Raw genomic sequence first — 13783 nt, 5'->3', positions numbered from 1 at the left:
ATTGCCAACGCATTCGCCAAGTGGAAGCAGAGAGCATGGAAAGGTTGTGATTAAAAGGCTGGTGAACGTGACCGATTCTACATCAACTCTGTTGATGTTGAATGCGTAGGTGTTATGCTTTATAGTTTGCGAATGAAATGAAATTTGAACACAAATATTGGATAATGTTAATTAAACGTGTTGTAATTTCTAATATTTGTGTTTATTTAAAAGCTAACCAAGTATCTTGAAACTAAATTTTAAGTTATTTTGTTTTATCGTCGGTACCTACAACCCTTTCATTTTAATATTATTTTTCTCGTGTAAGTAAGAAGCTATTTATGCTGGAAAATTTGAGCACCTACCTTAATTCTAATGGTCATTATTTTCTAGCGCGAAAGAAGGTCATTGAAGTCTGCGGGTGCAATAAAACCATAGTTAGAAACTCCCAATCCACGTACAAGTGCAGATCATTCTCATGATGCAGAATGTTGTTAGGCAAGAGTCTTGGCGATCACATCGTTAGCGTAAACGAACAACGTACCCACCTCTATGAAATGGTTGATGTTTTTAGTGTCGCCAGCTCTTACTTTGCTTGGTACGTGCTTGTGATGTTTTTAGTGTAGCCAGCTCTTCCCTTGTTTGGTACGTGCTTGGGGAATTTCCTCCCGACCTTTCCCTCCGCCCTTCAATTTTCTTAAGAGTCGAAGAGGTGCACGTTTGCGGTTGCCGCCCGGCATCCCTCTGTCCTAAGGGGCTCAGCCTTCCTTGACATGCCTTGGAGACTTTAACCCCCTCTCTCTTTTCTATTTAAGTGACATTATCTTAGAAGAATCACTGATGTCAATGAATAAAACTAGTCTTTGGTTATGTAAACAGTCACGAAAAAGACGTGACAAAAATAATGACGCGATAATATATTTTTCACTTTAAAATCCAAAGGTGGAATGGTGGAATGAATTCAATGAATAAGGTGGAATTTTTTCATTCTTTGTCAATTTGATACGCATGAAAAAATTTATGCTGCCTTTTTTAGTTTCCCACGATCGGCTTGAAGATTGGAATCGCGATCCCATTTTTGTACTCCCCTGACTATCTCAGATGCACAACTCATCGTGTGCAAGTAAGCTGCCTTGTTCGAGTCACAAGACTCAACTTAAGAGTGCCAGGTGGTGGAAGCCTGGAATGCCGGTGATATGACGGGTTTAACGTGTTTCAGAAGTCGCAGGTTTGAATCTCTCCCATTTCTCCATTTGAAAAATTGAGGAAAGCCGCGTTTCAAAGCGAACATTCTTGCGGCTTGTGAAATCCATCGTATATGGACGAAAGGCCCGTTTATGTCTACATGAAAGCTTGTTTAATGTCGCACTCACTTTCTCATAAAATGCTGGCTATTTTATGATAGGAAACTCACTCTCTCTTGGTCATGCGGACCGGATGCCATAGTCGTTTGTCTAAGGTATTTCGCGATATATAGAACGCGGCTTCGTCATCATTGCCTAGTACTTCGGGGAACGAATTCTTGGCATCAACCTATGTAAACGCTGTAGAGGTCTGCTAATGCTTCTACTCGAATCAACGTTCAACAAAAATGCCAATAGAGTTATGATCTATGGACTACCGTTATAACAACCAACATTCAAATGCACTAAACTGTTGAACGGTATTAAAGCCTCAAATCCTAAGACTCTTATTAAAGATGTTCAGTATTTACATTCCTGTCAAACTGATGGGTCATTCGTGTCGCGTGACCATCGCTCTGCCATGTACCGTTGTCTGCCAAGTGACTCGTGCTAGCAGCTGTCGTGTAGATCTGTTGCTCTTGTGTGGACCAAGTCGTAGATTATTGCTCTCGTGCATGACCGTGGAGTAAGCTTGAGGTTGAAACACACCAGGCTATTGACGTTGAAACGTTTAATTAACGTTGATTCAACGAAATAATGTTAAATTTATCTTTAATTCCGATCGTGGAGTAAGCTTGAGGTTGGAACAAACCAGGCTATTGATGTTGAAACGTTTAATTAAGGTTGATTCAACGAAATAATGTTAAATTTATCTTTAATTCCGATCGTGGAGTAAGCTTGTGGTTGAAACACACCAGGCTATTGACGTTGAAACGTTTAATTAACGTTGATTCAACGAAATAATGTTTAATTTATCTTTAATTCCGTTCTCTGGTATAGGAGGGTTTAGTTTGTATGACCTCATAAATAATACCACATGTTTGCATTATAATACATGTATATGTCGTACCGAAATTGCCGCTTCTATGAAATCGGCAGCCAGTTTGCCGAATCTGTATAGAATCAGCATTTCGTTTCTGATTCATAAAATCGGACGTTAGAGTTAGAGTTAGAACATAAATCGACAGTTTGAATTTGAAAATATTAGGTCAAGTTCGGTTAAGTTCCTTCATATTTAAATATTTAAAGAAAAAGAACTTGGCTGACTGTCCTCCTAACCCCAGATTCCTATAGTGTAGAAATGCTGATTCTACAGATTCGGCTATAGAATTGTCAATTCCGCGATTTCGACACGACATATATAAAGTCTCACTGTAGACGGCTGACAAAATGTTGCTCTGTAATTTATACTTCTTAATCTTTAAGTATATCGCTCTCTGCCAATTGAGTTGTGATCGTTAACATGTAATATCACATTCTCAGCAGAAGTTATTTTGGTGTTCACGAATGTTTCAGAAACTCTTTTCGTTGAATTTGTGAGAAACTTTGTCTCTATTTTGTTTTGTTTGTTAAAGTTAGCTTTGATTTTGTTTTTTACAACTAACTTGATTACCTTGATAAGCTATAAAGCTAACACCTTTTAATGAACTCCCTATTTCTGTCGTACCTAAGAGAAAAAATTCAGGCGTTCCATGCTTCTTTACTGTGTGTGACCATGCACTATAGCTAGTGTAGTGTCCCTGCATTTCTTTGCTAGACAAACAAGAACCTGTTAAACGTCTACACACTTCTCTGCGTTTATTTTAAAACGTTTTAGTATACGAGTTTATTTCTGGTTGTTGTGCTGCGAGTTGCGAAGTTCAAGTGTGGTAGTTTAGCACGTATATAACGCACGCTTGCGTGCTCATTTGACTTCTTTTAGAGTGCGAGTGCATTTTGGTGTGTCAAGCAAATACGCATCAGTGCCTGTATTCCTAATGCAATGGTGTTTCCATTCGTTAATGCAATGGTGTTCCATTCGTACACAGGTCCATGTATGCGGCCTTGCATTATGTCCCTCGTTTTGCACGCTGAACTTGGACATCGTACTTGGATCTAAGCGTGAATCGTGCCTCAGAATTTATTGTTCAGTGACCTTGCTGTGATGTGCGCTAGTATATGAATTTGATAAACAGAGATGGGAAACGGCAGAATTTTTGGAAAAATTTTTTATTTATAAAAAATAAACTTTTTATTACATGCAGTTATTAATTTTTATATGATTTTATATATTGAAAAAGATGTGGCTTGAAAATAGACAAGAGGCTATATTTTTAAATTTGTCTATGGTATCGACATAATATGTTCGTATTACGCTCGTATAAATAACGATGCATATTTTGTTAGCATCAAGTTAAAAAGAAAATTGAACATTTTTTTGTGCAGGCAAGCCGTGCGGTATCAAAATGCGGATACCTCTTCGTGGCTCCCGACTGGGACTTCACCATCCCTCTGTACAGAACCAAGGTAAGGAGAAACGAAAATTGTTTAGTCTAAGCAAAATTATGCCTGCACTGAATGAGTTAGATTTTGGTGATACGCAATATTTTCGGGGCAAAATGGGGTAAAGATAACCGACAAATTGTTAGTTGTCTCCCTAATTTCTCTTGAGTTTCTCGAGACCTTCAATATATGCATGGAATAAGTGTAGCCAGACTACAGAATCATGGCTCAAATGTTGAAAGAAAAGGCGTGTTTTGTAAAAGGTTTAGTAAGGAAATTTCAGCATGTTTTATGAAACCTGAGTTCTTTCTAATGGCTGTTAGATCGGATACAGAATTTACGTACATTAACGATTTTCTGCTTTAAATGTACGTATAATAAGTTAGGAAATTTTGTCTGTATATAGTGGTGGGATTGAAGAATATAGCTCAATGTTTTATTGTGTATGTAGCTAGCTAGGAATTACTTGATTATACAGTAAATTCCATGAAACTGTAAGGACGCGTCTTAGTCCCTTTCAACTCTACTCTAAGTTTTCACTAAATTTGTAAAATCTTAATTTTTTTATCTTCACGTAAAAAGTCCTGCGATGTTGCACGTTATATTTTTCGTCGCGGTCACATCGGCCATCTTCTGCTGCCAAATCCTTGCTTCGGACGCCAAATATTCTTTTCAAAACCCCTTATCGCCAATGAACTTAATAACGAGGAAAAACTTCTTGCTTTAAAACTATCGTCCCGTATCCTCATTGACTTGCCGTGGCGAGCGTCGGTTGTGTCCCGGCATTTCTTGCGAAGTTGATGGCTGGCGGACATGCATATACGTATATATATTAGAAAAATTACCGTTAACGGTATTACCGGCGTTTCAGTGGCCGGTCGGCACGTGAAAAGAAACACCGAGTTGCCGTTTTTATTCTAATTTAACACTAAAAATCCGTAAAACATGTGATAAAAACGGCGAAACAGTTTATTTTCACGTGTCGACCGGCCACTAGAACGCCGGTGGGACCGTTTTTTCATCGTTTTTTCTAACAGGACAGGTTTGCACATCCCCGACTTGTACTTTCGTCTCATTACGCCGGGCTGCTATGTTAATGAACTGGTCTGCCCGTACCGCGGTCTGGCAAGACATTTTTAGCCACGGGATTCTTTTCATGAAATAGACAAGAAGTTTCGGATTTTAATAATGATTTTCCACTGGGCGAATTGTTGTTCAGAATACAGTGTTTGTACTGTGATTGTTCGCGAATTAAGTGACGAATATCTTTCGATTGTAGTTTTGATTGAATAGATTTTTCTCGTAAATGAGTATTGCAATGAATTCGAGCACATTTTTTGAAAACTCGGCTTTACCGATAAATGCATGGTTTTAATTCCACCCTAAACCAATCACAAGACGTGTTGAACCCAATTTGATCCGAAACAATGAGTTATCAGGATAATGACCTCAATTGCACTTTCTTGTTACATGAAGATGGAAGATGCCTAATTTGAGAGTTGTTAACTCATGTTAAGTAGCCTACTAGTAAAAAGCGTCACTCAAAAAATCCATGCACGCTGCCAGACATTCGTATTTATAGTTTTTTTAGACAGCCCTGCAAAAAGAATGAAGGATGAAAGTTCCACAGATGCATGCAGCGTAGGACATCGCCTTCGTGCAGCGTCCTCGTGAATGTCTGGTGAAAGTCTCGCGTCTTTCTCCTGCCATTTTGGCCGTAGAGGCGAACTAGGGAACGACGGGGCGACCATCGCGTCTATTAATGCTTTAGGAACCTGGGGCCTATACTTTCAAAAAAAGTTAAGAGATCATAAGTTTATCAGCCAATCATTGACGGCCTTTCAAGCAAAATCCACCAATCGTAGACAAGAAAATAGAGCGTAAATACTTACGTTCACTTAGGGCCTATACTTTCAAAAATAGCTAAGTGAACGTAAGTATTTACGCTCTATTTTCTTGTCTACGATTGGTGGATTTTGCTTGAAAGGCCGTCAATGATTGGCTGATGAACTTATGACTGGCGTAGAGAGCTGAGCGTCCTTGTCGCTAAGAAACGTTAGATAGTACAATAAGCCATGGTTGAAATAGTATAAGGTTAACCCATGAGAAGCTCATTTTTGCGGATGTAGTTTGTTGTTCGCCTGTGACGTCACTGATCTCAGTGACGTCACAGGCATTACCCAATCTCAGAAATGCGATCAAACCAGTCAACCAATCCGTCATGGGAATGACGGGATTGTTTACGTTTCTCGATTCTCTGATGTACGTAACAAGAAAGCTGAACTGAAAGATGGAATTCCTCGTGGGCCAACCTTATATAATTCAACCATGCTGCAAGAAACTCTAGTATATGCACTGCCGTCTAGAACTCCCCTGTTCTGATTGTGCTAAAACTCGTTGTCGCTGTCGTCATTTTTTAGGATCGGTCGTTACTGCAGTGGGCAGAAATGTTCTTTGTAATAACTGATAGTGTTGTATTCGTCGGTTTAGTTGTCGAACTTTGAGTTGATACTCTGATGGTTTCCATTCTTGTTGCAATATTCCTCATTGTTGTTTGCTGTTTTATTTTGCTTCGTATCGGTGTTGCAGTGATTTACTTATTTGCCACGATGTCTCATAATCGTAAGGCATCATTCAGTCGTATACAGTCACGCACAAGTATACATAGTTTGTTACTTGGATATCCTGGGCTTCCCGTAAGAGTTATTATTGACACTTGCATATTTCGGTGGTTATAGGCTGTTCTCTTTGCAGCACTGTTTGAATGAACATTATGAACAAGAAGAAAGTTTCCTCACCAATAGTGACTCAATATAACTTTATTTTGGCGCTGTCATGCTAATCTAAATGTACTCTTATTTCATTGATATTTGAATTACAGACCAAACCAAAAGTTCAATCACGCGTTTGAACCTAAAAAACGGGAAAAGCTCACTCCTCCGGTACATAGAGTTAAGAAGAGAGATTTTCTGTATAGGGAAGGAAACGCCCGAATGTCTGTTGGCTTACTCAGCTCTGTGCCAACACACGTAGAGTGAATGTCGTTGAATTCCTTCAATCTTTTGGCAGTCACGGCGCACGATCTGTGTCCACGTTTGTTGTTACACCTTGCCCTTTGTTTACAAGTTTGTATTTGTGTTCCTTTTCATTATTTTTTCTAAAGTGTATGCAGAATTTTAGAGCTAAACTTTTGTTGTCGATCATATGTTTGTGGTTAATGTCGTCTATTTTTTTATCAAAATTTATTATTTTTGTAGGAATTTTATGTTCGGTAATTCAAAGTTCTCGGTTTCTTTATTTTTTTTTTCGTCAGTTTTTTAGTTCATTGTTGATCAGAAACTTTTGATAAAAATAAAAAGTTAGAAATTTATAATGGAATATCATCAATCAATCATACAGATCTCGTGTATTCGCGACTACCTCAAACATTCAGAATAAACATTGAAGTTTTTATTATTGTGTGGAGAACTTGTTCTCTTGGCTGTGGTTGCAACTTGAGACATCAGCGTCTAGTCAACGGAAGCGCGCTCTACCCAGGGCAGCGTGCGCACGAATGCTAGTTTTCAGTTGATTTTATCATTTATTCCTTCTTAAAAATTTAGGTCGCATTATCCTCACGTATCAGTCGCTATGTTACAATAAAGCTGGTTATATATGATTATATGAGCTGGAAATTGTCATTTGATTCTATCTTACGCGGAAAATACAATGAACTAAACAACAATCAATGAACATGTTGCAATTTCCACTAAAAGATGGCTGTGATGTTGACAGTAAAGGGATTATCTTTGATTTATTTATCTGTGGGACCCTTTGACTTCGGTGAAGGTGACAAACAATGTTACTGTATCATTACTAATTATCAGCCAAAGCATGTTACTGCATCATTACTAATTATCAGGCAAAACATGTTACAGTATCTTTACTAATTATCAGCCAATTAAAGCATGTTACTGCATCATTACTAATTATCAGCCAAAACATTTTACAGGATCATTATTAATTATATCAGCCAAAACATGTTACAGTATCATTACTATCAGCCAAAACATGTTACAGTATCATTACTAATTATCAGCCAAAACATGTTACAGTATCATTTTTAATTATAAATTTTCAGCCAAAAAGATGTTGCAGTATCATTTTTAATTATAAATTATCAGCCAAAAAGATGTTACAGTATCATTTTTAATTATAAATTATCAGCCAAAAAGATGTTACAGTATCATTTTTAATTATAAATTATCAGCCAAACCATGTTACAGTATCATTACTAATTATCAGCTAAAACATATTACAGGATCCTTACTAATTATCAGCTAAAACATGTTACATCATCATTACTAATTATCAACCAAAACATGTTACGGTATCATTACAAATTATCAGCCAAAACATGTTACAGTATCATTACTAATTATCAGCCAAAACATGTTACAGTATCATTACTAATTATCAGCTAGAACATCTTACGGGAATACAGGATCATTACTAATTATCAGCTAGAACATGTTACTGTATCATTACTAATTATATGTTTTGGCCTCGTCTTGATCGGCAGTAAATGCTATCCAACATTCGAGTACAGATGATCTATTGAAGCCTGCGTGGATAGCAGAAAGCCACGTTCATTGCAATGCGTTACCGTCTTGTTGTCGTAGAGTTGATTTCTTTGCTGCTGCTCTACTAAACGCTCCTAAATTGCTCAGTTGCTCTTTGATGGCGACCGAGCTTCGCTTCATTGGTTCGCTTCGCTTCTTCCTGATTTATTTAATAGAATTCATTAGATCATAAAAGTTTGAACGTGAACGTTTAGTTATGAATGATCTTTGTTTATGAGAATTTTATTACCATATGATACCAACGTGAATCACTGTGACACTTTGATGTTATATTTTGTTATAAATTACTCTTAATTGAAAATGTTAAAAATGATCATAATTCCGAAAAATATTCTGACAAATGGTGTTACATTTTTACATTCAAGATTAATTTAAATATTGATACTAATGGCTTATGTCAGTTATAAATAAATTACATGTATTATAATACTTATTTCAGTTATCAATTCCATCTTCTTTAGAATAGCTCACTCTTTATAGAAACATCCGTATGAGAGTTCAGCGAGTTGATCAGGTATGCTAAATGTGCCTGGGCTTATACTTTCAAAAAAAGTCAAGAGATCGTAAATTCATCAGCCAATCATTGACGGCATTTCCAGCAAAATCCACCAATCATAGACAAGAAAATATAGCGTAAGTACTTACGTTCACTTAGCGAGTTTTGAAAGTATAGGCCCAGGTGCCGAGCCAGTGCGTCTTAATGATGAGCATCATCGGTCAATTCTGACGAGCGTTTCATGTGTTGCAGCGACTGTGTCATCGGTGAGTGTTTACATTAACATTTACATTAGACGTGCTGCTTCTGTGTACAACTGAACACGAACAACATTTATATCGCAGCTGACATGAAGCACATATAAATGCCCGGCTGCTATTTTTGGTTGCTAAACGTATAATTTTTATTAATTGCTGTTTTTTGGCTCTTATAGACTTTTTTATTTGTACGAGAATGCATTTTTTAGACGAAATTTCTTTGCCTCTTTAAGAACTGGTAAATATGCGCTGCAACAAAGCTATTCCGGCCGAGTGGTGTCCATAAACACCCGCTGTGTGTTTATGTACGTCTGTGTGCATGTGTGTGGCCACAGCGGTTGAGTGACCATACACATGCGTGTTTGAGTGGGCACCGACATGTGCGTATTAGTGGGCACCACATGTGTGATGCGCGGTGCCGCGTGTGGGGAGGTGTCGGGTACCACAGCGTGGGAAGGTGTCGAGTACCACAGTGTGGGGCGTGGTGCTGCGTGTGGGGAGGTGTCGGGTACCACAGTGTGGAAAGGTGTCGAGTACCACAGTGTGGGGTGGGTACCACAGCGTGGGGCGCGGTGCTGCGTGTGGGGAGGTGTCGGGTACCACAGTGTGGGGAGGTGTCGGGTACCACAGTGTGGGGAGGTGTTGGGTACCACAGTGTGGGCACCTCTCATGTTACCAGCGCCGTGCTCGGCATGCGGGTAGCCTCGTCTACGCTTTCCGTTTCGTTGTAGTCATGTTCCTCGTTATTATTTGTTTAACATTGCGGCAAATTTGGGTATTATTATGCACGAAGCAATATTTTCTAGTTTTAATAAACAATCACGCAATAGCTCCATTTCATTGTTTCTCGCGAAATTTCTACTGACCTATTTCGTTATTAATTGTTTAATGCTGGGACAAATTTGGGTATTATTATGCACGTATTAATGTTTTTAGTCCTAAAAATCTTTGGTGTTTCTCGCGAAATTTGTACTGACCTCTTGCACATATTTAAAGTATTCAAAGACTCAATTGAATTTCTTAGTATGAAATACAAGAATGAACATTTACATTGTAAAAATATCTGTCTCTTGGAGGGCTGCAAGGGCAATGTACTTCTCTGCTTCAAGTTTCGATTCTATATAATTTTTTACGAATTTGACGTGATCTGGCTATTTAGATCTATTTAATAATATTAATAATTATCATTAAACACACTTTGAGTTTAGAAGTATTAAATATAATGGTACGAAAACTGTAATCGACAATCCAGTCTTAATCATAAACCATCGTAAACTCAAACGTCTCTATTTACCCAGCCGTATTATTCTACAGAATTAACATTGAACTAAACAATGGCTTTGTCCCGGAATTCAGTATCTGTTGATCCGCAATCTTGCATTCTGACATACATTTATTTGCTGCGCCCGAATTTCTTTTGCATTGACCGCAATATTGTGTGCTTCCGACCGGGACATCCGCTAGTTTTTGTTGAGTGTTACAGCAAGCGCCGGTCGGTCTGCTCTACTAACACCAATCACAACCGCCTGTCCCCATCCATACATGTGGCAAGTTACGCTGCCTGGTAACGCCATGCGTAGTGATAATAATGATAATAATAATAATGATAATAATGATAATAATAATGATAATAATGATAATAATAATGATAATAATGATAATAATAATGATAATAATGATAGTGATTCGCTGAGTTGATAAAATGCTAGCCCAAGCGTGGCCTGTGCTCTCTAATGCTGTTATCTTGCCTTTCCGGGATACTATAAACGATTACCAACCCACCATACAAATGACGTTGAAATAACGTAACTCGGTTAACATTATTCATTTAAGCGACGTTATATTCAACGTCAGATGACTGTAGGGAAGGTGTTCGAGATCTGCATATTGCACGATTCGATGACCTGTGTTCGGGATTTAAGTAAATTTAGCGTACAACTGTATTAAAGTAGAAGTTTTTATCGCTAAGATTGCAGTTTACGACTGGATTGGGCGTTCTAAATTCTATTGGAGATGTTTCTGGAAATTTAGATTACAACTAATGCATATTCAATTATAAAATAAAAAAACTCCCATAGCGCTATATGACATAGATTATAGCAAACACTCTTGAGATACATAAAAGATTTGTAATCAGAATCATTGTAAGAAGAGGTTGGTTGAGTCTCGAAGATACCAACACTGTTAGAAAAATTACCGTTAACGGTATTACCGGCGTTTCAGTGGCCGGTCGGCACGTGAAAAGAAACACCGTGTCGCCGTGTTTATTCTAATTTAACACTAAAAATCCATAAAACATCTGATAAAAACGGCGAAAAAGTTCATTTTCAGTGGGACCGTTTTTTCACCGTTTTTTCTAACAGTGTAATGTATACTGTAAATTCTGTGCAGCTAAAATGCGAGTCTTATGGTATGTAAACCAGGAAGTGTTGTATTGTAATTACCTGGACGCTGGACACCGCACCCATCCAAAGAAACTCTAAGATAGAAGACATGACACTCTAGAAGAAAGTACCAAGCCTTTATTCTCACCATACGGGAATCTACAGGCTTGGCTTGCATTTGATTTGAAACTTTTGTTACGACGACAGTGCTGAAGTGTTGGTCACTTAATTATTAACCGGTTGTTATTGTTGAGCTGAATATGTAAACATGTAAATGAAATATCCTGGAATAGAAGATTGTTTGTATGAGGTCTGGATATCTGTACTTTCAATAGCCCGAAGTACTGGTTAAGCGCGCATGGATAGTTTTCATTCTTAGCAAAAGCAAAGCGGGCTTCGTAACTTCGTATAGCAACAGCAAACCATGAACAACTGAGTTGGTTTGTATGCTCAATTCTTCTAAGAATAACATCTTCACGGTAATTTTCTGGCTCTGCCCTAACACTCCCTCCCCACATATTTGAACGAGGTTAATTTAAAAATTAAGAAAAAAATTTATTCCTATTGCAAGAGTAATAAGAACAACATTAGACTCCAGTGGAAAAAGTTAGTCGCTTGAATTATACAGGAATAAAAAAGTGGCAATTGAAACGAATATAATTTTTACGAATAAAAGGGGTTTTCATAAAAAGAGTCGCTTGAATTATTAACGAATAAAAGTGTGCGCAGAAATACAATACCAACTATCGACGATACATCGCTGTATTGGTGAAAGAGATGATAACGGCAAAAATATTCACGTGTGGTTTTTATTGTGGCTCTACTAGACGCCACCGCCATCATCCTGACTTTGATGCAATGATCGCAACTACATGAAGTCTATTTCAAGTTGAAGTGCATGCATGCTCGCCTCCAAGTGACATTGATGCTCAAGTCTCATGAGCCTTGCAGTGCCTATCCTCCATTCATGAGGCCCATCACCTCGGGCTCAATTCGCAGCGAGCTCCCAGGCCATTCTTTGCTGGTCAAATTGAGTTGAATTTCAAATTTATTACTTATATTTGATAAAAATTTATTAGTGCTCATGTTGTTATGTAACGTTTGAAATATTTGTGATTGTAGACTTCCCTTAAATTGTGTTTTCCCGCACTCTTGCTGTTCAAATCAAGTTAAATTTTAAATTTATTACTTATATTTGAATTGAAATTTGTTAGTGATCATATTGTTTTGTAACATTTGAAATATTTGTGAATATGGACTTCCATTATGTTGGGTTTTTCGCAGGTATGTATAGCTGGGCTCAAAGGTGAGATGCTCGGCTTGCGAGTATAAATATTGTTCCTGTTGCGTCAGGTATAAAATATAATGAGCAGCAAAAATATCACAAAATAATATAACCAATAACCATCCATTGTTCCATTTCATTGTTCGTTTGTTTGAGTACGTTTTGGGCTACGTCCGTGCCATAATACTCGTATTATTGTATAATATATATAAGGACTCGTATTATTGCTGCGCCTGAATTGTGAGTCACTACCTGATCTTGTTATCCAATTGGTAAGTGTCTCGGACGTACCATATATATAGCAGACCCAGGCCACGCTCTAGCGTCGCCTTATTCGCTCATCGTGCATTAATTAACCATGAGAGAGAGAAAGAAAGAGACAGAGAGAGGAAGAGAGAGAAGGAGACAGATAAAGAGAGAGAGAAAGAGATATTTATCAATATATATCGCCCTCGCCATTCACAGTGCTTTTTAATCATTTTTTTGCTCTTCTTTCTCTCGGTTCTGTGGTGGCGAGACAGATTTAGATCTCTTGGTGTCGCATGAAAGTAATGTCTCTGCGTACCGCGGGAAAAGTTTTTAAATGAAGCCCCATATGTGGAGACCTTTTTTATGGCCCTTCTGCTCTCTAGCACTCATGATGTGCAAATTTTATGAGAGCACTAAACGTGTAGCGTAAGTATCGCGTGAAGTGAAGTACCGCGTATGTGCAGCTGCTAGCGCTTATTAAGTTGTTTAGTACGAGAATTGAAGGCGTTTTTCTTCAAGATTTTTTCATAGATGTTTATTTCTAATTTGGAAAGAAGCTTTTTTAACACGTTCCTTCATTGCATTGTTATCGTATTATTGGGAGATTATTTATTTATGAAGTTTAACATCTAATGATCGTTATGTGAAAGCAATTATCATCACATTGCCAAATTTTCATAAAATGGGCTTCAAATTAACTACTGATTTTTTCGACGCTAATTTAGCATTGATAATTTAGATGCCTTTGTAAACTTTAACTTGATCAAGACGCCAGAAAAATATTTGATTTAGGAAAGATATCGCACTCGGGGATATGCTATTAAACCATTTAGACATAAGTTTTGA

At 37.7% G+C, this 13783-nt stretch overlaps 1 protein-coding gene across 1 annotated transcript in view; it reads left to right on the top strand.

Annotated features, from left to right (window-relative positions):
- LOC125177887 overlaps positions 1-13783 on the top strand; it is a 50843-nt gene that overhangs the window by 12124 nt on the left and 24936 nt on the right. Inside the window, exon 3 of the mRNA XM_047880467.1 lies at positions 3588-3668. Within this exon, the coding sequence (XP_047736423.1) occupies positions 3588-3668 (81 nt within the window). The remainder of the gene's footprint in view (positions 1-3587; positions 3669-13783) is intronic.

This window comes from Hyalella azteca, unplaced genomic scaffold (genome assembly GCF_000764305.2).
Source record: "Hyalella azteca isolate HAZT.00-mixed unplaced genomic scaffold, Hazt_2.0.2 contig5430, whole genome shotgun sequence".
In the NCBI taxonomy this organism is placed as follows: Eukaryota; Metazoa; Arthropoda; class Malacostraca; order Amphipoda; family Hyalellidae; genus Hyalella; species Hyalella azteca.
The sequence above is the reverse complement of the archived record's forward strand: the minus strand, read 5'-3'. Positions and strand labels throughout refer to the sequence as shown.